The sequence below is a fragment of the Coenobita brevimanus genome, chromosome 57 (assembly GCF_032717465.1).
Source record: "Coenobita brevimanus isolate Jiangsu-jjx chromosome 57, ASM3271746v2, whole genome shotgun sequence".
In the NCBI taxonomy this organism is placed as follows: domain Eukaryota; kingdom Metazoa; phylum Arthropoda; class Malacostraca; order Decapoda; family Coenobitidae; genus Coenobita; species Coenobita brevimanus.
In genome coordinates this window covers 11,055,885-11,082,772 of record NC_137010.1, presented here as the reverse complement: position 1 = coordinate 11,082,772, position 26,888 = coordinate 11,055,885, and the positions used below count along the sequence as shown (strand labels likewise).

General features: G+C 44.5%; 1 protein-coding gene across 1 annotated transcript in view; it reads left to right on the top strand.

Annotated features, from left to right (window-relative positions):
- LOC145402281 (mitochondrial inner membrane protease ATP23 homolog) overlaps positions 1 to 20,269 on the top strand; it is a 44,741-nt gene extending 24,472 nt beyond the window's left edge. Inside the window, exons 5-6 of the mRNA XM_080274410.1 lie at positions 16,812 to 17,036; positions 19,448 to 20,269. Coding sequence (XP_080130536.1) covers positions 16,812 to 17,036; positions 19,448 to 19,642 — 420 coding nt within the window. The 3' untranslated portion in view covers positions 19,643 to 20,269. The remainder of the gene's footprint in view (positions 1 to 16,811; positions 17,037 to 19,447) is intronic.
- The last annotated feature ends 6,619 nt before the right edge of the window (positions 20,270 to 26,888 follow it).

Below are 26,888 nucleotides of genomic sequence, written 5' to 3'. Positions count from 1 at the left end.
AGGACCTTCATTATGGGCATAGAGGATCCCACAGAGCATAAAATCAGCTTGCAAACTCATAGTGAAAAATTCTCCCCTCTCCTCAGGTACACCTGGGTCTCACAGACCCAGCATGCAGTTTTGAGTGATATATTGCAAAAACATAGAGAGACATGACAGTAATCCCCCTGCACCCTCCATGGGTGCAAAAAGTTAGGAAGCTATTGAGAAGGACAGGGATCCCAGGCATCTATAAGTTACTGAACCACACCATCTAAAAAATTGCCCAGGTCTGTCAGACTCAGATGTACCTGAGGAGGGTTAATGGGGAATGATGTGGGCTCACTTGCAGGTCTTTGCTCATTTAACTAGGCAGCAGCATTCTAAAGGAATCATCAGTTCCCTGACAAAATTTTTCTCCCAGAACTACCACTCTTGTAGTAACTTTTGAGAGGTTGAACCTACCTCCTTTAACCACTCCTTGCGATTCCAGCTGATTCACTTCTGTTTACTGGCCAATAAGTATTGAAATGACTCTGCTCCACAGTCAGGCTAGGATGAGGTGGAGAAGGATAGATTTTGGGATGACTATTATGTAGTAGGTGGTATGAGGTATGATGAGAATGTACTTTTGGGAGGAGACTTAAATGGTCATGTAGGTGAAGCAGCTCAAGGATGTGAAGAAATACATGGGAGATGTGCATATGTCACAAGAAATGAGGAAGGGGAAAGGATACTCAAGTTTGGAAAGGCAGTGAACAAGACTGTGTGCAACACACATTTTAGGAAGAGAGAGAGAAGGTTGATTACATATGAGTCTGTGGGAAATAGCAGCCAGATAGACTATTTCCAGATCAGGAGAGCTGATAGGAGATTGGTGAGGGATATTAAAGCTATAGGGAGTGTGTGCAGCAACATAAGTTATTGATATGTGACGCAGTGCTTAAGGAGCGGGCAATGAAAAAGAGGACATATGCACCTGAAGCTGAAAAACCAACCAGTAAGGGATGCGTTCTATTGGGAGATGAGGAGAGTGGTGGTTGAACAGGGAGTCATTGATAGAAGTACTAATGAAGTGTACAGAGCCCTCAAAAGCAACGTCTTGAGAGTTACTGATTCAGTATGCAGATGGACAAGAGGCCCACCAAGACACAAAGTAATTTGGTGGTGGAATTAGGCTGTAGAAGCAGCAGTTAAGGTGAAAAGAAAGTTTTCTGGGAATGGAAGAAGGATAGTAACAGAGAAGAATACTTGACTGCCAAGCATAGGGCTAGAAAAGAGGTTTACAGGGCATAGTCTGAGTCACAGAGACACGATAACCTAAATCGTGTGGAAAGGAAGAATATGATATTTACGGTGGCAGATTTGGTGAAGAGGGAGAATAGGGATATTACTGGTGAGCAGTGTGTGAAGAATGGTGAAGGAAGGGTAGTGGTGAACAGTGGGGATATTAAAGACACATAGGAAGAGCATTACAGCCAGTTGTTGAATTAGGAGTTCAGCTGGGACAGAGAAGGTTTGGAACCTGCAGATCCAGTGTTTGGCCCTTGGCCTTTGATTGTCGCTGGTACTGAGAGCAGGGCAACAGGCATGATGCAGGTGGGGAAGGCAGCAGGTGTGTCGGGGTTGACTGCTGAAATGTTGAAAGCCTCAGGAGATATAGGAGTAAAGTTACTTACTGACCTGATAAATAGATAATATGTGAGTGTGTTGTCCCAGATGATTGGCTGAAGAGTGTAATTGTAAATATGCACAAGGGGAAGGATGATACCTTGGAAAGAGGAAATTATAGAGGTATAAAGCATTTAGACCAGATAATAAAGATATGGAGAGAGTTCTAGAAGATATGATTAGAGATAGAGTGAATATTGATGAGATGCAGTTTGGGTTTGTGCCAGACAATAGGACCACTGATGCCATATTCATTGTTCGGCAGCTTCAGGAATAATATACAGCATATAGGAAAGAAAAGGGATCTGTGCTTTGTTCTTGTTGATTTGGAAAAGGCCTTTGGCGGAGTTCTTAGAGAGGTGGTGAAGTGGGCAATGAGAAAGCTTGGGATCGAGGTGTGGCTGGTTAGGGTGGTTATAGTTATGTATGTGGGTGCTCAGACCCAGGTGAGGGTGATTGGAGATTTGAGTGATGAGTTTTCCGTGAATGTTGATGTGCACCAGGGATCAGTTTTGAACCCCTTGTAGCAGTACTGTATCAGTAGTTGTTCCCTAGGCAGTCTGGCCGAACAGCCCCGAGTCCCTAAGGAAGGTCATAGCCGAGACTGGGCTTTCCGACAGCGCTCTCAAGGAGTGTATGTTGTGCTGTTGGTGCAAGCGATTGTGTGCAATGCAGTCTTCCATAATGTGCTTAATAGTATGGGGTGCTGTGTTGCATCCTAGACAAGCATCAGCAACTGAGTCATCTAGCCTCTTCTTATAACTCAAGAGGGCTGGATGATACCCACATCTCACCTGGCCAGGTGGACCATGTCCTCATGAGGGAGGTAGGATTCAGATTGGTGGATATCAGGAGGCCATGCATGCAGCTGTGTGTTGATTTGAGTGACTGAATGGAGTGGTGAGCGATTTGAGTATGGATATGCATCTGGATCCAGAGCTGGTATGAGGTGGGTGAGGGGGGAGAGATGACAGTATTTGTGTATGATGTCATGTGCTGGGTGTTGTTTTGGAGTTCCTTGGTGTGTGTGGATGTGCTGCAATGTAGTGCAGTGGATGGTGTGGGTTTGTGGAGGTTGTGGCAAGAATTTGTGTGCCTCTCATGTCTAGATGATCCTTGACTTTGAGGACTTGGGTTTCTTGATGTAGGCAGCCTGTGATTATTTTTAGAGCCTTGTTCTGTAGGGTGTTGTAGTGTGTTTTAGTGAGGTTAGAAGCCCAAGCAGGGCTTGCCTAATTCATCACTGAATGTATATATTGTTTGTATACCTTTGGTGATGGTTTCTTTGTTGTGTTCGAATGCTGTATGGGCAAGTGACCTTAAGGCATTGAGTATTGATGTTAATTTATCTTTAATGTTTGTGATGTGTTGTTTAAATGACATTGATGTATTGTGTGTTACACCAAGGATTTTGTGTGTGTGTGTGTGTGTTTGTGGTAGGGGGGTGTTGTTTATGGTGAGGTGTGAAATGTGGCTATGTTCTGCTGTCCAGTTTGTGAGAAGGGTCAGTGTAGATTTAGCTGGAGTAATATTGAGTCTGTTTGTGGTGAACCATTTTAGTATGTTGAGGTGGGGTTGGAGGATGTGTGGGGCTGTGTTTGCATTTTGGTGTGTACATGTAAGTGTTATGTCATCCGCATAGGAAGCTATGTGTATCTGTGGTGTGTGGAGTGTGGGTATGTCATGCTTGTATAGGTTAAAGAGTGTATGGGACAAAACAGATCCTTGAGGGATGCCATTTGTGAAGTTTCTGATGTTTGATGACTGACCAGCAAATGTTACTTGTGCACATCTGCCTGCTAAAGTAGTTTACCAGCCATCTTTTTGTGTTATTGTGCATGTTTGTGTTGAATACTTTGTTTGTGAGGTTATGATGAGGCAAGGCATCTAAAGCTTTGCTAGTGTGACTAGGAGTGTTCTGTGTGGTGGCCTAGCTGAATTGATGCCATCAAAAATTCATTGCATAGGGTCTGTAAGAAAGGTGTTTGTGGAGTTTAGCGGCCTAAAACCATGCTGTGTTGGGGCTAGGGGGATGTGAGGCATTGCTAATTGTAATACTAGTCATTCTGTGACTTTGGAGAGAGTACAGAGGAGTGTCAAGTGGCAGTGTGAGGAAGGCAGCATGGGGTCTTTGTTGGGTTTGGGAATAGTGATGATAGTACCATGCTTCCAGATATTGGGTATTATGTTGTGTGAGTAGTTGTAGTTTAGTATGTTGGTGAGTGCTTGTGTGCCTTGTGGTCCAAGATGTTTAAGGTATGTGTTGCTTAGTTGTCTGGTCCACTGGCAGATGAGTGCTTAAGGTTCCTAATGATGTGCTTCATCCTGTTGTAAGTGAAGAATGCGAAGTCTGGGTCTGTGGGGAACTGTCTCTTGCGTTGGATGATATGTCAGTTGTTGTGTTGGGGGTTTAGATGACTGACATGTGAAAAGTGATTGATGAGAGTGTTTGCTTGTTGTTTGTTTGAAGGTATGGTGTCTGTTGTTGTGATGGCAGCGTGTGGTTACATAGTGTTGCTGTTGGAGAGTGTGATGTTGTTTAGTGTTTTGTAGAGGTTGCTGGTGTTTGTTTTGTGATTAGGTGTTTGGAGATAATTATTCCAGTTTAGTGTTTGCTGCTCTGATATTTTATTGTTGATTTGAGTGTTGAGTGTTTGTGTTTGTTGTACTGTGTCTTGTGTATGGGGTGTTGGGGAGTGTTGCAGTGTGTCGCATTGACTGATGAGGTCTTGAATTTCTGGTGTGAAGTTGGGGTTATGTCTCTTTCTGTTTCCTCTAGGGATGTGTCTTTTGTCTGCATTTTGAATAATTGTACTGAAAGTGTGCACAATGTTGTTGATGTTTGTGATGGTTGTACTGTTTAATGTTTCAAAGTGTTGTTCTGTTTTAGTTGAGAAGGCCTCCCAGTTGGCTGTCTTATAATGAGGTGCTTCTGAAAAGCCTAGTGTTCCGGTAGATGGCACTACCATTTGGACAAACACATTCCCCGCATGTTTAAAAAACATATTTTTCTTGTTAATATCTACACTGTTGTGTGAAACTATGAATCATAGTGATATCATAATTATACCGTAATATAAATAATACAAATAGAACACGTATATATAACGTGGCATGAATTGTTTATCATAAACGGAAATTAAAATATCATTGACGGCATGTGATGGCAATCTGCCATTTCATTGGCCCTATATTATTTAACTTCTGCTAAATTTAGTGCAAGTTAGGTTCTTAGTACATAGTTTGTTCAGACTAAACTATGCCTATTGGGTATCTTGACTCATTCAGTCTCTATGTGGATAGAACTTTATCCATCCATCCATCCATCATCCAGTCCTACATTGCCCCATGAGAAGCATAGGAGCCTGGGGCTAGGCAGTTGGTCCCAACATTTAAGATGAGAGTGACCAGCCTCACTCATCCCTGAGTGGCATTACATGAGCAGTCAACCCCAACCACTTGGATATAAACCTTCACTGGCTTAATCCGATTGGAGCACAATAATTACTCACTAAACCACCAGACACCAAAATTTGGTTATATGGTTACCACCCAGTGTAGTAAATGGTTTCCTGGTGTACAGGAAATCATTTGGCTTGTCACTCATTGTAGAGTCACCCACAGGCAGAAGGAAGAGGGAAGAATGAAGGAAAGAAAGACAGAAGAGGAAGTGTAAAGTTACCCATAGGCAGAAGGACAAGGAAAGAATGAAGTAAAGGAAGACAGAAGAGGATGGAAGGAAAGAAGGATGGAGGAGAGGAAAGGGCAGACTCCCGACAGCAGCACTACATCGAGTGAGTGGATGGTGAGCGCCCCCACCTACCACAAACAAAATGTTGAGTAAATACTGGAACTCAAGGTAGAACCTCTCTCATTCGGACTATATGGGGGGAAGGGTTGTCCGAAGTAGCAGATTGTCCGGACCATCAGGGTAATCTCCAGTTCATACCAAACTCTATCTACATATGGTACATTTGTTAATTATTAACATATGTGGCATATGTCAACCCTACGTAACTGCAAAAGATGAAAGGATACCGGTACTAAAATAACAAAACTAATCATGTACGATAGTTTTGTATTGCATAATTTACAGGTAAGGCTATGATAAGAAACTAGCCTACATTTTAAATTGTAGTAAGTGACTAAGGCCCGTCGTGTAGGCAAAAAAATAAATTAATTAATTAACTGTAATATTTGGAATAAAAATAAAACTTATGTAGGCAAAAAATACATTGTCATCTTTGGCATATTGATAACACCCATATGGGTAAGAAGCTAATGTTTGATGTACAGTCGTCAGCACAAATTCGCTGCCAGCCTGCTCGTGTGATGTGGGTCGTTTTGTCTGGCAACGGTGTATGGGAACTAGTTGCCACACAGGCTTTTATACGCTTTAAAGACATGTTTGTAAGAATTAGTTCTATAAATCACCCAGAATACAATATTCTTTATATCTGATTAGCTTAAAAATGTGCAAAAGACGACAGATGAATGTTGTCGCCTGGTAAAACTCCTGTTCTCTCCCTCGTATCCATTCCTTGTCCCTCCCCACCCTCCCCTCCTCCTTCCCTCTCCCTCTATCCTTCATCTCCACTCCTCTCTCTCTCTGCCCTGTCTACCTTATATCACCCACAACGCTAATCTACGTAATAAACTGCAATTTCTCTATTTCTTGTCTATTCCTGTAACCTTTTTGCTCCTCAACATTCGAGAGTTTCCTGCCATGCAACAGTCTCTTTCTCCCACTCGGTACACCAAACATGATGCAGCAATTCGAAACTTTAGTGTTTCTGTTACTGCTTCGTGATTCAGTGAACAGGATGAGGAGAATGAGAACATTTTCCTAGGGAAGAGGGAGGGCGAGAAGTAGGAGGAGTGGGCACAAATGCTTGTTTAATTTTGCCTACTGATGTAATAGAGACAGACTTCCAGGCTCACTCAAACAAATACTAACAAGGAATACATCACAAGAACGAGACCTCAATGTTCCTGTATCTCCCGGCTGTTGGTAGTGACAAGGGGTGGAGAACAGAAAGACAACTGGAGAGGAGTGGGAAGGAGGCAAGAAGGGTAAGAATGGGATTAGGACAGGAAGGAATATTGACAATAAACCTTAGATATAGTTGGCAGTGCTGCAAGCAACTGGGAATAAGGCAGACTGGGTTTAGAAAACAGTCAAGAGAGAAATGCAATGCGCCAGTCGGGTTTGTGCCGTGGATAAATGAATGAAAGTAGAGACTGTGGGGAGAGGAGACAGTGGAGAGGCATGAAAGTGAGTGGGGGGGCAGGAAGGAGAGGAAGGGGTGAGGGGGACATCAGGAGGAGTAAGGGGGAGAGACGGGAAGGGAGCTTACACACTGTTATAATTAAGAATACCAAAGTATTACGCTCATACGTCGTTCCATAACATTGTCAACTCTTGCAGTTTTTTTACGCATACAGAGAATTGTACTCCAGGCAGTCTCTAGTACCACTTTTGAAAAACACATCGTTAAAGTGTATAAAAGTGTATGTGGCAACTCATCCCTTTACACTGTTGCCAGAGAAAAGGACTCGCATCACACTCGTAGACTTGCAGCGAATTTATGCTGACGACTGTACAAGTAAAGCACATTTAAATACAAAAAATAACCCACAGTAATCACTAAACACTGCAGATTATTCTGACCCATTTTTTTGTAAGCAAACTCCTCCTTTTAACACCTTTATTCATTACAGAAGCTACACTTGCATTAAGGGGCATGGTAAGGAGGATTAACTTTTTAAATACTGTGTAAAAATAAAAATGGTTGGTGAACTAGTTGATGGAATGAATGCTAGCGTGTGTTTAAACAGGCACCCATGTTGCGACCTAGCGTGATCCGAGACTAAACGAATGACGATCGCTTTCCGAGCCGATACTGAAAATGACTTTGGAATTACTTTCAACATATTTTTGGAGCTTACTATTTTTAAATTTTGTCCGGATTAACAGAAATCCGGATTAAAGGGGTCCGGACCAAAGATCTCACTCTCTTCATGCATGCGTACCACGAGACAGTCTTGCGTTGCCCCTCAAACCCTCCAAAGCAATTACAGTATCTTACTTCGTCTAACCTAACCAGACAACAAGTAGTCTAAATTGTATTATTTTATGCATTAGTCCTCGTGCGTTTGTCTTGAAAAAAAAATCTTGTGAAAAAACTTAAACACGGCACTATCTTGTGGTGCACATGTGTGAAGGGAGTGAGCAAAATGTTGAGTCTCAGTATTTACTCAACATTAAATTTCTGTCCACATAGAGTCTGAATGAGTCAAGGTACCCACTCGGCATAATTTACAGTCTGAACAAACTACTGTATGTATTAAGAACCTAACTTGCACTTAATGTAGCAGAAGTTAAATAATATAGGACCACTGAAATGGCAGATTGCCATCACATGCCATCAATGATATTTTAATTTACGTTTATGATAAATATAAACAATTCACTCTACATTACATATGCATGTTCTATTTGTATTATATTACAGTATATGACATTACCACGATTCACAGTTTCACACAACAGTGTAGATATTTAACAAAGAAAAATATGCTTTTTTAACAGTGTGGGCAATGTGTTTGTTCAAATGGTGGTGCCATCTACCATAATACTAGCTTTGAGAGCATCCCACCAGTGTGTATGTGTCTGTGGCCAGCAGGGGTGATTCAGGTTTTGGTAGTGATGATGATAAGGAAGTGGTCACAGTCAAGGGTTTTGACCACTCTCCAGGATGTTGTAGGGACAAGGTTTGGGGAGCAAAAGGTGATGTCTAGGGATGATTGGAGGAAGAGAGCTTGGTGTGGGATATGCGTATGTTAATGGAGATTGTTGAGGATGAAAAGATTATCTGTTTGGGATTACAGTACCAGCCTTCTGTTGGGATTGTTGTACCAGCCCTCTGTGTGTGTCACAGTTGTTAACATGCCAGGCTGATGCCTTGGCATTGAAATCGTCACCCAGAATGATGTTGCGTATGCTAGTGATGTGGTGTACTGAGGAGAATAATTGTGTGGTACTCTGGGGATGATTGGGGGGCAGTGTATATATTGGCAGTTCTTATATGTGATTTGTTGCCAGTGCGTATTTTAATTGACTTTACTGTATTTCTGATGTGGTGTCATGTGGGTGGGAGAAGTGATTTTGTGTGTGCACTGTCTGAAAAGTTAGTGGATTAGTGTACAAGGGTGATGAGTCCACCACCACTGCCATCGGCCCAGTCTTGTCTGATGGTGGTGAAGTTATGAAATGTAGGTATTTTTTGTGTTCTACATAGTTTTGTTTCTTGTAAGATGACAGTGTGTATGTTTTGTTGTTTGATGAATTCTGTGGGTTCCTGTTTTTTGGTGTTTATGCCATCTGTGTTTATTTGAAGAATGTTAATGTTGTGTGTATGATGTCTGTTGGGTGCTGCAGCACGTGGGGATGTGGGTGGAGGAGAAGGGGTAGGGGAAGGTTGTGATAGAGATAAGGGTTGGAGTGGATTAGATTGGGGTGGAATGGGAGGGGTTGGGGGATTGGATGGTGTGACAATGATTGGTAGGTTAGGCTGAGGTGTGAAGGGAGTAAGAGAGGAGCTTGTGAGGGGGTTAGAGGGTGAGAGGAAGGAGAATAAGGAGCAGGTCCAGGTGTTTGTGTATGTTCTTTGGATGTAAGTGTTGTGCAGGTGAAATGGGTCCAGTTATTGCAGGAACTACACTGAACTGAACACTCTGTCTGCTGACTCAAAGTGATGAGTTTTTAGCATTTTGGACTTATGTATTTGTTGATGGGTCCTGGATTGCCCTTAATGGGCCACTTATTATCATGATACTTGAAGCCCTCTCACGTCACTTCAGAAATGGATTCTTGTGGGAGGTGTTGTATACTGGTGATTTGATATTGATTGCAGAGAATGAAAGGGAAAGGAGGAAAGATTAAGGAAGTGGAGAAATGGTGTGGACACAAGGGCTTAAGAGTAATTGCAGATAAAACAAAAGTGATGTTATATAGTGCTGGTGGCAGTACTGTCAAAGAAGACGGAGAGTGGCCACATGTGATTTGTCACCAGGGTGTGGGAAGTAGTTCCATCTTGTGCAGTGTAGGTGGTAAGTGGGTGCATAAGAGATTTGGTGGTATGAGAGGTAGACTGTGAGATAATGCTGATTTCATGTGTGCAGTGTGTTTGGGAGAGCAGGTGGAGATTGTCAGGTTTGAAAGGATTGAACTTGCTGGTGAGTCCCTTGAGTGTGTGGAAGAGTTCTGTTATTTGGGAGACATGTGCTGGAGATGGGGCTGGAGCTAGCTCAGTGGCTAGAGTGAGGTGTCACGGGAAGAAGTTCAGGGAGCTGTTGCCTCTCCTAACACTGAGAGGGCTCTCCCTCTGTGCTCAGGGATCTTTGCATGCAGCATGTGTTAGGAGTGTAATGCTGTATGGTAGTGAGACTTGGGCTGTAAAGGAAGAGGATATTCTCAGGCTTAAACGTGCTGTATGGTAGTGAGACTTGGTCAGTAAAGGAAGAGGATATTTGCAGGCATAACATACAGAAATGACAATGATTAGGTGAATGTGCTTTGCATCCCTGAGTGTGAGGCATGGAGGGGCTAGGTTTATGATGGAAGAGTTGAGAGTAGGATAGGACTTGAGTGTATTGGTGCTGTGATGAGGAGAGGTAGATGCAGATGGCATGTGGAGAGGATGGGGGATGATGATTGAGTGCAGAAAGTGAGAAGTGTTTGTTAGGGGTAGGGTTGCGAGAGGTAGGCTGAAAAAGACGTGGGACAAGTCCACTGAGTGTGACCTCAGGGATTAGGGACTGAATCAGGAAGCTGCCAGAGATTGAGCAGCATGGAGAGCTGCTATTAGGTGACCAAGGCCAACGCATGCAAGCATGTTGGAGCCTTCAAAAATGAACGAAAATGAACAAACTCAACTCTAGAACAGATTGGTGTTTAACGAAGTCGGTTTCTAGATGACGACCGATGAACTCGGGCGTACCTTGTGGGAACATGTGGGGTAAACAGAGTTGGGTCCGAGTATAGTTCTCTCTTTCACTGCTTTCCACAAAGTGAATATGGACATATAAAATTACTGTACAGTGGATTTTGACTCGGAGTTCATCCATCCATCCATCCATGCCCCATGAGGAGCATAGGAACCTGGGGCTAGGCAAGTTGGTCCTGACATTTAAGATGAGAGTGACCAGATCACTCATCCCTGAGTGGCATTATGTTAGCAGTAAACCCCAACCACCCCTTGGATATAAACCTACACAGGCTCAATCCCATTGGAGCTCCTTAATAACCCACTAAATACTAGGTGCCATAATGTGCTTATATGGCTACCATCCAGTGTAGTAAATGGTTTCCTGGTGTACAAGAAACCATTTGGCTTGTTACTCAGTGTAAAGTTAACCATAGGCAGAAGGAAGAGGAAAGAATGAAGCAAAGAAAGACAGAAAAGGGAGTGTAATGTCACCTGTAGGCAGAAGAAAGACAAAAAAGTGAAGGAAAGAAAGACAGAAGAGGAAGGATGGAAGAGAGGAAAGGGCAGACACCCAAAGCAGCACTGCATCGAGTGAGTGGATGGTGAGCGCCCCTCTTTGGAGTTACCACGTATTAATATAATCATCTGCTGATTTATAGATATGGTACAGTAGAAGCTCGATTTAACAGAATTGGGCTATATTGGAAACTTGAAAAAGTGGAATTATTTTTTTCCGTTAGGTATTCATAATTTGCTGGAATTTTTCCAGTCAATCACGAGGCGTGAGGTGTCCCTAACGGAAACAAGGCGCTTTGTTCCAGGCTGCTTACTCAGCCTCGGTCTACCGGCAGCTGCCATACCGTTCGCATCTTCTCCCTGAGTGTGCATGATTACGTTGCCATTACAAACTTTTTTGTGCATTGTGAAAATAAAGCAGTCGTGACCGAGTATTGGGTCAAAAATACCCAAGTGTATGAAATCCGCAAGCATAAGGAAGAAATTAAGAAATTGAAAGTGGTGCTAGACGTGAGTGCTAGTTCTTCAAGAAAATCATAATTTTTGGAAAGGCAGTCTCTAAAAAAGCCTAAATATGAAAAACTTGAGGAGGCTCTGCTTAAGTGGTACCAGCAGCAGAGAGCCCAGGGTATGGCAGTGCTTGGGCCTGAGATAAGGAATGTTTGCAGAAAAACTAGAAATAGAAGATTTCCATGTGAGTGATGGTTTGGTCACTAACTTTTCAAATTGGCAGGATATCATGTATAAAAAGATAGTGGGTTGGCGGTGCAATGTTGATGTCGTGAGCATGCAGCCTTCGACAAAATTAAGGCAATAAAGAGTGCAACAGGCCTTCAAAACTGGCAGATTTATAGTGCTGACGAGACTGGGCTGTTTTGGAAGGAACTGCCAAACAGCACACGTGCAGCAAGAAGCCAGTCCAGTGTCTCAGGCCACAAGCAAAGCAAGTCTCGAGTGTCTGTGTTGCTGTGTGCCTATGGTGGTGGGGACTGCAAAGAGACCACATGCGATGCGGCCAATTATGGACAATCTGCCCGTCGACTACAACAGCAATGCCAAGGCCTGGTTTACTGGCACCATAACCAGCTTTTGGTTTTTCGTAAAGTTTGTTGAGTCAGTGAAGAATTACCAGATGAGAGAGCATAATGTGAAACCGGGACAGGTGAAGGCTCTCCATCTCCTTGATCAGGCCCCATCTTACCCTTCAGAGGAGATCCTGGTGACGCACGACGGGCAGATTCGTACCATGTTCCTCCCTGCCAACACCACTTCCATTCTACAGCCTATGGACCAGGTATCATAAACACCTTCAAGAGGCATTACAGGAGGCTATTGCTGGATGATATCCTGGTGGTGGAGATGGAGCCTGAGGCAGGAGAGGAGGATACGAGGAGGGGTGGAGGCATGGAAAAAAATACAACTTGCATGATACGTTCATTAACATCCAGAAAGCATGGGACGCCGTAGCCAACAGGACCATTATGCATGGGTGGAATGCCATGTTCAGGCAGAGGGAGGTGGCTCAGTGGGTGGAGGACAAGACTGCCACCTTCGAAGGGTTCACAGCAGAGGAGTGCAGGCAAGCCTTTCACCAAGCAGGAGAGGCTGAGGTGGAGATGGAGGAGATCCAGGGGTGGCTGGATCTTGATGCTGATGACCCTGGCTTCCTCACCCAGACCGAGGATGAGATCGTGGCTGAGGAGACAGCGGAGGAGCCTCCATGCGAGAAAGACATGACAGAGTTCTCAAATCCAAAGAAAAGAGCCTTCCATGCCTCAGGTTGTGTAGAAGCTCTGCCTGACTACATCCTTGACTCCAAATACGAGTCTCTGCAGAGCTTCAACTCCTACCTGAGGGAGATGCGAACAAAAATAAAGAAGATTCAAAGGGATCTGGATGAGCCACGGCAGGCCAAGATCCAGGAATTCTTCAAACCACCACCATCACGTCCACCCAAGGAAAGGAAGGACAGCTGGACTTCCGATATTTCCTTGCCATCCACCAGCAGCCATCCCTTCACAGAATCTGATGTTTCTTTCCTCTCAATCTCTGCCCAAGGGACACCAGCCGTGACACCATCCCTGATGATCTCCAGCCCCACCATACCCCAGTGCCTCCCCTAGTGCTGATGGAGGGGGACTCAGTGAATGGCCAGCCATCATGCCTGACACAAGTTTGAGGGTGCAGAATGGCTACCTGTGTCAGGCATAATTCTGCAAACAAGTGCATAACGCCCACATTTGGAGGTGCAGTTTTTACTGTTTTATTTATTATTTTTGTTAGTATTATTATTATTATTGTAGTTCTGACTGCTGTGTACACTCAACCCTCGGCTATCACGGGTTCCGCTATAGCGTATCTCGCTATCACGACTATATAAAAAACTACCCAAATGCCTTTGTCATGCACTAAATGCTTGCTATCATGCACGGCAAATGTTCGAAAATTTCAAAAAGGCCGGGCTCCAGTGCTCCGCCCAGCCAACAAAAGCGTCACTCCGTGATTGGTTGTGTGACGTCAGCGCCAGCCGAGCGCTGATTGGCCACCCGACCGAGTCTCCTGCCCGCCAAACCATTCAAGTGCACGCCCTCAGACCGTGAACAGTGATAACAAGAACAGTAACCTTTTTTAAGATATGACCATGGCCAATGTACCCCCTCCCCGTCCCCTTACCATCACCCAACATAATGCTGCGGCACCTGGCAGGGAAATAAAGAAGAGAAAGAACCTAAGTTATGCAGATAAACTGGAAATGTGAAACTTATAGAGAATGGTGAGACCAAGCAAAGTGTGGGGAAGAAATATAACATCATTGAATCAACTGTGAGGGGTATTTATATATAAGAATCGTGATCACATCATAAAACATGCTTATTTTTAGGCTATTATATATTAATATGTGGTACAAAAAGGGTATCTTAGGGGTAAATATTGAGGTCATGGCACCAATTAGAATTATTACCATAAGTTCTTCAATTCGGCTATCACGGTTTCGGCTGTAACGCAGCCATATCGGGACCAATTGGGAGTGATAGCCAAGGGTTGAGTGTATTATTATGAGTTGTGGTTGGTGGAGGATTAGTGCCCCTTCATGTAAAACAATGAACTCTAAGCCCTTGACCACCCCGTTTGGGATACATGGCGTCTGGCAATGGATGGATGGATGGGACTAGCATAGGCAGCATCTGTGTGTAGAGTAAGAAGGTATTTAGTAGCAGCTGTGTGTAGCATCTGTGTGTAGGCTTCAGGTAACGAGGGAGGGGAGAAAATATGTATCAGAAAAATTGCAATTTACTGGAAAATTCTGATCTATCTATGGTTTTCTAAAGGAAGCTTGATAAAGCAGAATATTTGATATAACAGAAAAAAGGTTGGTTCTATTATTCTGTTATATCAAGCTTATACAGCTTATTACTTTACGAAAACAACAAAAACATAGCATTATGAATTATATACAGTGACTTCACATCCAGTATGGTAATTTGATCAGGCAACACTGCCATACTGGAATAATTCTGTACTAAAGAGATAATAAACCTTGAGGAAAATTATTTAGATCAGACAAGACTAATTCCAGGCACAAAAATCCCTAGAATGTTGTAAACAGTGATAGACAAACACACACATGTGCAATCTAGCATACTTATTGAAGCACTTACCATGAGATTATTCCGTGGCATGATCAGTATGTTCACACACACACACACACACACACACACACACACACACACACACACACACACACACACACACACACACACGTCTGGAATGAGACATATGACCAACTTTTGCTTTTTTTTTTTTTTGTGGAATCCTTGAGTATTTGCTGACTCCATTTTCAAGTTTCAATGTTTTTTCTATCTATCTATTGACAGACGCCATAATCCCGTAAGGGGTGGCCATTTGACTTTGAGTTATTTGTTTTATAGAGAGGGGCACTAACCTTCCACCAACCCGCTTGTTGACACGTAGAGAGCACGTATGGTTTGGTTATATGGTTACCACTCAGTGTTGTAAATGGTTTCTTGGCTTACAGGAGACCATTAGGCTTGTCGCTCAATGTAAAGCCACCTGAAAAGGAAAGAAAAGCAATAAGAAGTGACAGGAAAAATGGGAGAAACAGGAACAGAGGAGGGCAGGCACAGAAAAAGAATGATAAAAGGCTTGGGAAGAAATAGGCAGTACTACAGCAAGTGAGTGGATGATGGTCACCACCACCGAGGTGAAAAGAGTTTTAAAATGATGTTTATAATACCTACTGGTGCTGAAGACAGACAGACAGATGCCATCTTGTGTCAGTCCTGACCTAATTTTTCATAACTTGATGCAGCCTAATTTATCCTAACCTAACCCAACCCAACCTATTTTATGCCAACCTAACCAAACTTTTCCTTACCACACATATAACCTACGTAGTCATATTTTCCTTGTTTATTGATGGATGCTGTTTATACTAAAAAATGCACTTCTGTACACCTTTACAGTCACTGGATCACATGCTTCGATGTATTAGGTTATACATATGATTACCCCTCCTCTGAGCATTTGTTGCATGCATCCTTGTACATTGTATGGCATAGGAGAGGAAAGGAAATTGATTGTGCTTACAATTCCACCATTCTTCTTGTCCATGCCCTTAGAGATAAAAGTAATGCCTGTTCTGGCTCTTTCCCTATGTTTACGTGGGAAATAGGGTTAAGATTTGATACATTACCTTAGCATTATTTCTTCAGAATTTGTCTGTTCTTGCTGTCTCCATATGATTTCATTCAGCATAGGGAAAACTTTAGATTGGGAGGAGTTATTGCCTAAATGAACACCTTCACTTCAGCACTACAGATCTTTCCTCAGTTAAGTAGAGTCATCTAGAAGTAGCATGAATGGAATAGCTGACAACTATGTCCTCAGGCCAAAGGGGTACATGTTTTTCAGTGTGTCTTCATGTGAAAATAAGCCTCTATCTATGTATCTGTCTATTGCCAGACGCCTTAATCCCGTAAGGAGTGGCCACAAGCAAATCGCTTCCATGTCTCCCTGTCCCCTGCCTGCTCTGCTCCCAGCTCAAGTCCGCCTCTCTCATTTACCCTTCCATTCCATCCCTCCATCCCATCCTTGGCCTCCCCCCCCCCCCCATCCTCCTTTCCACCTCACTCATGTACACTGTCCTCATCGGTCTCTCACTCTCCATCCTCTCCACATGACCAAACCACCTCAGTGTGTTTCTCCTAACACTTTCCTATTACATCCACATCCACACCACAATGCTCCTTCACTTCCACATTTGTCAGTCTGTCTCTCCATGTGACTCCACATGCTCCTCTCAAATAACTCATTTTCATTGCTCTCATTCTTGACTTGTGGTAGGTGGGGGCACCCATCATCTACCCACTTAGTGCAGCGGTATTATTTTTAGGGTAGCTCTACACTGAGTGGCAAGCCAAATGATTTCCTGTAAACCAAGAAATCGTTGACAACGCTGGGTGGTAACCTTATAACTAACCAACATGTGTTCCCTGCGTGACAACAAGTGGGTTGGTGGAGGGTTAGTGCCCCTCCCTGTAAAACAACTAATAATATGAACACGAAGTGAAAATAAGTACTGTAATAAATATGTCCTCAGTTTGAAGGGATTAATGTTTATCGCCGGGTCACCAGGTTGTGGTTTGCCAGAATGTGTCGCGATCTGAGGGACTCACACAGGCTGTCCTTACACATGAACTTATTCACATGTTTGACTACTGTCGCAACAAGCTTGACTTCACCAACGTAGACCACTTGGCCTGTACTGAGATCAGAGCTGCTAACCTCGCTCACTGCTCCTTCATGTCAGCGTTGATGCAAGGGGATGCTTCTCCTTTTAATATAGCTAAGGCACATCAGGTATGTAAATGTCCTTTTGTATGTGCATGCATGCATGTGTGCGTGTGTGCGCAGGCATGTGCTTACATAATATCTTCTGCTTAGTGTCAGTCTAATTGGATTTCTTTGGAAAGATCATTTTACTGTACTGTACAAGTATATATTTATAGAGAAACAAGCAGAGAGGTTCTTTGATGGATAGGTAAGTATTGTAGGTACAGATCATAATGCTACTGTGGCTTATTATTGTCGGCATACACTCACACCTCGATTAACGTGGTAAATATAACTTGGATGTGGACGATGATACCCAAAACTGTGATACTCATTGTTTACATGTATGCTTGCACAGCTCAGTCTGGCCACTTTTCAAAAGTCATACTTTTACCTCTTCTGCCCAACGTACCTGACATAAATTACTTTGACTGACACCGACTGCGATCATCATGTAATCACCATAACAACATAGGATAAAGAACATAAACATAACAATAACTAAAGTTAGGTTGCTTACCAGTATGATAATGTTGTGTATCTCCCCGGCACTCTTCCCCCACCCCCTACCACTGATGTTGTCATCAGTGTTGAGATGTTGCTGCTCCTGCATCCCAACCTTCGTCATCCAAGTCGAATTCTTCACAGTCCAGAGTTGATGATACAGTTGACCTCGTCTTGTGGTGCAGAGATATGAAGGTCAGAGTCATCAAAGGTAGAGGGTTCTTGCTGATGTGGAGGTGCCTGGTGCCTGACTTGAAGAAATTGGGTGATGAGCTGCTGTTGATGGACACCACCCCTGGCATTAAGCATGTTCGTTTATCACCTAACTCCACTCTGAATGAGGGCCACACTGTGGTCACCTTATTTCTAATCAGGGTCGATGTTGGTGATGGAGTGGGTCAGCATCTCAACCATCTCCACAACTTCCTTAAGGCTTCTTGTCAGTGGCTCTTCTGCTGGCCTTTTGTCTTCTGCGTCTCATTGTTCTTGCCCCATATGTACCTCTTCTTCCAGCCTATCTAACATTTGCTCAGTGTCGGGTGTTGATGTGATGTCATTGCACAGGAATGAACCTGCGAGCTTTGTCGCAGAGTAGATAGACTGCGTAACTTCAAAACCGTGTTATTCAACACCGCATTAATAGAGGTTTGAGTGTACATATCATTGACACTGCTTCATCCAGAGATATTCTAAGGAGTTTGCATATGTACAGTGTTAATTAACCAAACTTAGATGAATATACAGTAAGCCCTTAATTCACGCGAGGGTTATGTTCCCATACACTTCGCGTATGTGGCAAATTCGCGTATACGTTCTGCCCTTGTGTGCACATAATTACGCATGTCTACTAAGTATATTACATCTGAATAATACTGTTTATGCACTACATACACCTTATAAACTAGCATGAAGTATGAAAAACAACAAAAATGCAAGAAATTTAACACTGAAACCTGACAAGCACAGGCGTAGGTGGAGACACTTCAGCAGTCCAGTGCACAAGCCCTCACTGCGTCCCATATGCTACATTCTGCCTTCTTTATTGTCCAAACAGTTGACTCATTCACCCCAGACATACGGTTCCGAGTCAGTTCACAGGCGTAGGTGGAGACACGTTAGCACAGTCTGGTCCACTAGCCCTCACTGCCTCCCGTATGCTATGTTCTGCCATCTTTATTGTAAGAACAGTTGACTCACCCCAAACACACGGTTCCGAGACAACTCACCATGAAGTCAGTTCACCATCAAAACCTGGACGATTCCCTGTCATTCTATAAATATACTTATTATTGATTAATTAATACTAATAATAACATATTTTCAGGGGGATTTTATAACTCATATAAGTAAAAAACTAGTGTACTGTACTTGCTAAATAAACTGGTACGTAAATAAATGACGGGGAATCGTCCTGACAGAGAATTGTCGCTGACATTCCTCTATTAAGTTTGTACAACACTTTAACTTTCTCTGTCAGCAACATCACTTTACGAGTCCATTTTGGTGTGTTACCACATGCATCATTAGCACTACACTTAGGCCCCATGTTGGCAGACAAGGCAGAAAAATAAGCCACAAATAACGATTCGCAAGTCACGCATGGTTTGACTGTCGGATTCAAACTGACTGTGTGGTGCGTGGTAGACCGACCTCCCACACACACACACACACACACACATATATATGTATGCACATGGGCAGCTGGTAGGCATTTTTATATTTTATTTATTTCTCTTGTATATTAAAATTATTTATTTGAATACTATAATTTTATGTTTTAATTATTGTACGAAAAATTCGCGGATAACCGAAATCGCGTGAAGAAAGTTCGCATGAATTAAGGGATTGCCTGTACAAAAATAGAGTAAACTAGGTTGAAAATATTATATAGTAATTCCACAAGAATAAACGTTTCGTTCTCTTTCCCTCTGTAGAACTGCGTAAAGACAAAGGCAATGTATTCAGTGATGTCTGTGCGTCGTGTGAGCCAAGAGGAAGCAATGAGTGCCATCAACCGAGTATTTAACCGATGCTACAATGACCTTGAGCCAATAGGTCGTCGGGTACGTAGAAACTCATATGACATGGTGAAAGCATATAAAGAAAGATTTGTGTACGGATATGAATGAAAATGAGTCCTAATAAAAAAGTAAAAGACATTCTCAGTCATTTAGCCAAGTTTTGGATTTTTTTTTTCTTTTTTTTAAGAACTACAGAAGGAAAAGAGCGTGAATAAGGCAGAAAAGTTAAGTGAGGTTTAAAGAAAAAAATGCAGATGGTGCCCAAGAGTGCAGTTGTGTAAGAAACAGTACAAGATTATGTGGTTATGCTGGAGGATTGCCTAGGATGATTTGATATAGTGAAATGGATTGCAAGGCTTTGTAGAAGCTACTGTTTTGCAGGAATAGGAGAGGAAGGACATGTTCATAACTGGGCATTAGAGTTGCCAAGTTATAATTGTTATCAAGTGAAGGTGTCCCTCATCAGCAGGCACTGAATGGAAAAAATGGCTATTAATTGATCTCAAGATATTTATGGAAGCCAATTGTTTGTCATCCTGGCTGTACCTAAGATGACAAGCAGTGGATAGCAACCATCAAGTCTCTCATTCAAAACTCTTGACTCGTTGGTGTGGAGTTTTGGTGCTAATTTTCAAGTAAGAAGTCTGTGTGCTTCTTTCAAAACTATAAGTATCTACCATTATATTTTTACAGATCATGTATGGTAGCTCCTTTTGGCAAAGTTGTAAATAAATGTTTAAGCTATGAGTTTTTTATTTTCAGTAATAACATTTACTACACTGGGTAGTAACCATATGACCAAATTTTGGCACCTGGTGGTTTAGTGGGTACAGTAATTACAGCACTACAATCGGATTGAGCCGGTGAAGGTTTATATACAAGGGGTGGTTGTGGTTTATTGCTCACGTAATGCCACTCAGGTATGAGTGAGGCTGGTCACTCTCATCTTAAATGTCAGGACCAACTTGCCTAGCCCTGGCTTTTATGCTCCTCATGGGGCAACGTAGGATTGGATGATGAATGAATATGAAAACTATTTTCTGTTTCCTATTTTCAGCCGAGTGGAAAAAAGCTGTGTTTGTACCCCTGTACACGAATAAAATTGAGCAGAGTGAGTTAAAAAAATATCCTGGCATAAGTCTCTCAATTACGGCTGGAAAAGTGTATGGAAAATACAGTATTATCATAGAAAAAATCGGGATATATCAGAATGCCTGGTGAGTTATGTACAAGGAGGGTTTAGGTGTGGTATAGGATGTGTGGATCAAATATCTGCAATGAGGCAGACAGTGGAGGCTTGTGAGAAGGACGGGGGCAGGGTGGCTTAGTGGTAGAGCATCGGACTCGGGACCAGGGGGTCGTGAGTTCGAGCCACGCCCGGTAGCTGCTATGCCAGGAGGGGTAGCACCCTCTTGTCACCTAGCAGGGCTATATGATCTAATAAGGTCTAGCATGGGGGAACGTTTCTCTCTCCTCGTGTGAAGGGCTATAAGGGATTTATGGCATTTATGGATCTGGAAAAACGTTTATGACAGGGTAAACTGAGAGGTATTATTGAAGATTTTTGTATGTGTGATGTAGATGGTAAGTTGTTGAGCACCTTTAAGATCTTTTATGATGGTAGTGAAGGTTGCATAAGGGTTGGTGTGCATCTAAGTGAAGGGGATCAGTGTTGGTATGAGACAAGGTTGTGGGATGTCCCCATGGTTGTTCAGTATACAGTAAAGTACCATACTAATAAAATTGTTTGGGACCATAGCCTTTTTGCTGAATTTTTTTTTTTTTTTAAATACTATCCCTGTCTTATTCTCATACAGTGGTTTAGAAATAAAAATACAGTGCTTTCTTTATTATCCTCGTAGACTAAATAGACACCTTTACTGGATCTACCTAGTACTTTGCACTTGTTATTCTGTCACTGTAGCTGGAACATGCATAAATTCACATTGAAGCATGTCTTGCTGGAAAATAGATGAAGAAGAATAAGGAAAGTGTTTTGATATCAGTATAATAACTACAGTATGTCCATTACTGCACAAAAAAACAGGTTCAGCTTATAAACCCAAGTACTGTGCAGTATTTTAAATGACTGAAATATGTTACACAGTCACGCCTCAGTATGTGACTGGGTTACGTCAAGTTAAAATGGGTTCAATAGGGATGCTTCACCTAAGATCTCTGCCACCAACCTGACGTATGTCCTAAGTCGGTCCAAGTCATCACCAAAGGGTCCTTCCCGAGGCTGGGGGACACCTGGAGGGGCTGGACAATCACCCCAGGTGTCCAGGAGGAGGTGAGGAGAGATGGGAAGAGGGAAGTGATGAGGCCAAGGGAAAGCATAGCAGTGAGGCCGTGGGAGAGTAAATCACTGAGACCAAGGGAGAGCAAAGCAGTGAGGCCAATGGACAGCAAAGTCGTGAGACCAGGGGAAAGCATAACGGTGAGACCAAGGCAGAGCAAAGCAATGAGGTCAAGGGAAAGCAAAGCGGTCAGGCCGAGGGATAGTGTGGTGGTGTGGCAGCACGGGAATGTGGGGATGAGCCAAGTGATTCTTTGATGGTCTTGTTTCTTCCTTGGTGCTGGTGCTGTTGCAAGGGGGAAGAAGGTAATGGTGGTCTACCATGCTGCCTTCTTCTTAGCCACCAGGAGCTCCCTGTATGGCCTCAAGCGTTGCTTGCTTCATGCTGTATGTCGCCGCGTCACTTCTTGCCAGGTTTGGGTCCTTGTTGTGGATGTGTGAAATGGTCTCATCCATCTTTGCAAGGAACTCTGTCAGTGGCATGATGTCCAGAACACAAATGGGTTCGTCCTCCCCACTCTCCTGTGCCTTTGCCATCGTCTGCCAGGAGTTGCTTGGCGTGACTTTCGAGGACCTCTTGCACATCAGCCTTGTAAACCTTGCCTCGTGTGAGGTCGATGATTTTGTTATGGATGTTCTTCACTGATAGGAGCCCTTTGAAGGAGTGAATGTACTCCGGCCATACTTTCTTCCAAATGCCATTCAGTGTTCTTGGCTATGCCTCCTTCCAGGCCACTGTGGTGTTATCAGTGCCAGTCTTTATGTTGTATTTTTCCAAGACTGCCACACTGCATGAGTCTCCCCAGATTCACTTGCCCTCACCATTTGCTGCATGGAGTGGCGGAGCTAGTGGGTCTTAAAGGTGGCAATGACACCTTGATCCATGGGCTGGAGCAGTGATGTTGTGTCGGGGAACAGGTGCACCGCCTTAATATTGTCCTCCATGCTGTCAGGGTTGCTCGAGGCATTGTTCACCATGAGGAAGAAATGGTTTGCCAGATTGCTCTGGCTGGCATTGACATAAAGGTGGAGGGGACAGGTAGCCTGCCATGTGTGATTAGCAGTGTGCAGAGGTCAGCCAAGCTCTGGAGTTATAGTGCTCTTCCAAATAATCCCAAGGTTCTAATTCACTTACCCTGCCAGTTCCTGGGGGTTCTTCCGATGATACATGAGCAAGAGTCCTCCTCAGCATTCGCACCAAGGAGGAGGGTGAGACACTCCATGGTTGCCCTAAAGCCTAGCACACATCATTTCCTCCTTGCTTATGTAGGTCATACAAGACCTCATCAAAACTGAGGACCTGTTTTGGAGAGTATCCCCCTTCCTGTATGTTTGCCTTCAGCTTGGCAGGAAAGGCCTCAGTCAGCACTAGCAGTCCCCCCATGCATGGTCACATATCATGGGCCTTAAATTCCTCGAACCAATTTTGCTGGCCTTGAACTCCTCCTCTGCCTCCATTCCCTTCTATTCCCAGATATCCTTTCACAGGTCAATAGTCTTTATGAAATTAAACCTGCAGTAGGATCTTGCCAATAACGATTTCGACAGTAACGTTTTTGGCAAAAATGGTAAGTTAGAATAGATACCCAGTTTCCATAATAATGTTTGGATTCACTCAGGTAACGTTTATTCACAGGAAATGTCTGGGTGCATCTTGGATAGCATTCGTTGGCCGTCATCTTGAAGACGTTGTTGCTTTTTCAGGTAAAGGCACACTTTACTTGAAGCAGTAGAAGGACCTTACCAACTCAATTCATATTCCTCCAGTTCATTTTCTGTATATTTCTGACTATTTTCAGGGTGGTAAATTACCTTTTCCTGATGAACGGTTTCCCACTGTTTTTATCATTACAGTCCATAAGCTGTACCTATGGTTGTGAAATGCGCGCTCCCGCCGCCAGACCCCCCACCCCACTACAGAGCCGCAGCCCCACCCCCACCCCAAGAGGACACCACAGTGGGCCAGGTGAGCGCGATGCTGGCTGATAGCGAGATGGGCTCAGGTGCGCCCCAACCTTGTGTCCCTCTTCCCCTCAACCTGCCCAACCACGACGTCGCAGAGATGCGAGACTACTTCTCGGCCGGACCAGCCCTCATCAGGATCGGGGTGGGACTGCTCCAGATTCAGTCCCTGGCAGCACCGTGGTAACGGCCACAGGACGTACCGGGGAGGGAATGGCCACTGTATGTTCCTCAGCTGTTTCCCCATGCAGCACCGCGACAACGGCCACTGTACGCATCGGGGAAGGAACAGCCACTGTACGTCCTTCTGCTGCAGCCACATCTGGAGCCTGCCTTAGTGTGACGGCCACTGTACGCACACCGACAGGAAAAGGTAGGAGGAGTGGAACCGCGATGATGGCCACTGTATGCATCAGAGAAGGAACAGCCACTGTATGTCCCTCATCCACCTCCTCCTATGAGAGTAGCATAACGGTAACAACCACAGGATGTACCGGGGAGGGAATGGCCACTGTACGTCCCTCAGCTACTTCCCGTCGGGCAGGCAGACCCGTGGCGACGGCCAGTGTACACGCCGGGGAGAAAACGGCCACTGTACGTCCCTCATCTGCCTCTTCCTCCTTCAAGAGCAACACCTTGGTGACGGCCACTGTACGCGCCGGGGAAGGAATGGCCACTGTACGTCATTCTGCTGCTATCCCAAGGGCCTGTGGAACTGTGATGACTGCCACTGTACACCACCTCGAGAGGTGGCTCCACCACCTTCAACAACAAGATTTACAACCAGACACAATTACCTCCAACCCCCCACAAACCAGGAGACTCTGTCGTCGTGGCACGCCTACCTACCCCAGACAAGGTATCTCCCTGATTCAAAGGCCCCTTTACCATCATCAAAGTCCCCAACCCATACCAAGTTATCATTCAGCATCATGGGCATACACGCATGTATTGCAAATGACACGTGCGACTCTTCCAACCCAATGACAATAACACCCTGCCAAACCACACGCTCCACACCTCCCATCGCGCTGCGCCGTCTTCTCCTCCTTCCAAGAATCCAGCCACTGACTCCCACTCCTACTCCTTCTCACCTTCCCCCTCCACCTCACCTGCCACAACCCCCTCCCCCGCTGCACCCTTACCTGACCCACCACCAACCTCCTCTGATTCTGGGACATCACCATCCACCCCGCCTAGCATACCCCACATTGCTGCCTCACCCTCACCTCCTCCACCCCACAACTTTCCATCACCGATCCACACTCCTAACAACTCACCTACAACACATTGCTCCACAACAACTCCCGCCCCAGACACCGCGGAAACAACCACCCGCACCACACCGCCACGACACCCCCCCTCCCCCACCCCCACCCCCATTTCCCCCAACCCCACGCCTATGAACCGCCCATGTGCAGCAACACCACCCACTACACATGCCACCCACACACCCTCACCTTCCCACCCCTTACCCACCGATCACGCCCACTATACACGCCACCCCTCATCACACACACCACTTTACCGACCTTCCCACAACCAAAACTGAACACCCACACCACCACGTGGCCTCACAGCCTCATCCCCTATCCCCGTCCTCACTACTACCACCACTAGATCCGGATGCCTCTCACGCCCACAAGACAGATACACCCCTATGCCCTCTCCTACATCACCACACTCAGCCCCAGACATGACACACCCCCAGTACTACCCCCATCACACTCAGCCTGTATCAGGCAAGGTGGAAATTTCCACCGACCCAATTCCCCAGGAGGACCTGCCACTCCTACCCTAACCTCCCCCATAAAAGCCTGAGTACCTCACCCCTAGCCAGCATACAGCTACGAGCCCCGCACCAAGCACCACCACCAGAGATGAGGGTCCAACGCATCGTATGGCATCCCCCACACAGACCTGGAGAGAGAGTATGAGGAACACATCAACTCCTCCACACTTTACACACTTCCCCACTCCATATAACATTCAACCCACACCAAGAGCCCAACCACATCACTTAACACTGGACCACCCTCCTCCAACACCTCATACCTACACACCAGACCTCCATCACAAGTACATACCACCTCCAGTCGCGGGTCCGTGACTTTTTAATCGCAGACGGTGGTGAAATGCACGCTCCCACCGCCAGACCCCCCACCCCACTACGGAGCCACAGCCCCACCCCCACCCCAGGAGGACACCACAGTGGGCCAGGTGCGCCCCGACCTTGTGTCCCTCTTCCCCTTAACCTGCCCAACCACAATGTCACAAGGATGCGAGACTACTCGGCCGGACTAAGCCCTCATCAGGATCGGGGTGGGACTGCTCCAGATTCAGTCCCAGGCAGCACCGCGGTAATGGCCACAGGATGTTCCAGGGAGGGAACGGCCACTGTACGTCCCTCAGCTGTTTCCACCTGCAGCACCGTGACGACGGCCACTGTATGCGTCGGGGAAGGAACGGCCACTGTACGTCTATAGTAATGTGATATTCAACTTGACATCAAATAAACCAATAGGGGGTACTACGCATTATCAGGCATTTTGCTTTAACCGGCGTAGCTTTGCTGAATTATGCCTGGTAATTTCGGAAAACTTACGTCTACTTATGACTCAATTTGATGCACATAGCTCATTTTTTTTTTTTTTTTTTTTTTTTTTAGGGTAAAATTTTTTATGCATTTGTAGGTCAGGTGAACTTTCGCAAGAAGACATTTTGGCGCACTAATGCATTCCATGCACAAGAGGGTTAACAATCAGTAAGACTACTAAATAACTATGCAGTACTCAAGTGACTTGGAATCATATTTTGCAATTCAAACTTGCATGCAATTCCCTCTCATAGCTAAATCTTTTGTTTTTCTAAGAACATGAGACATGGGAATATTCTAATTATTTTTTCCTTACTTTTCTTGCAAAATACAAATCATACTAAGAACAGCGAATTAACTGAAAGTTTATTTTTAAATCAAGGCCTAGACATGTGTAAAAGGACAACATTACATTACTAACCTTGACTATATTTACAGATATTAACCAATGCAACCTGAGAATATATTCTATTCTTGGTACTTGCAGACATCTGATG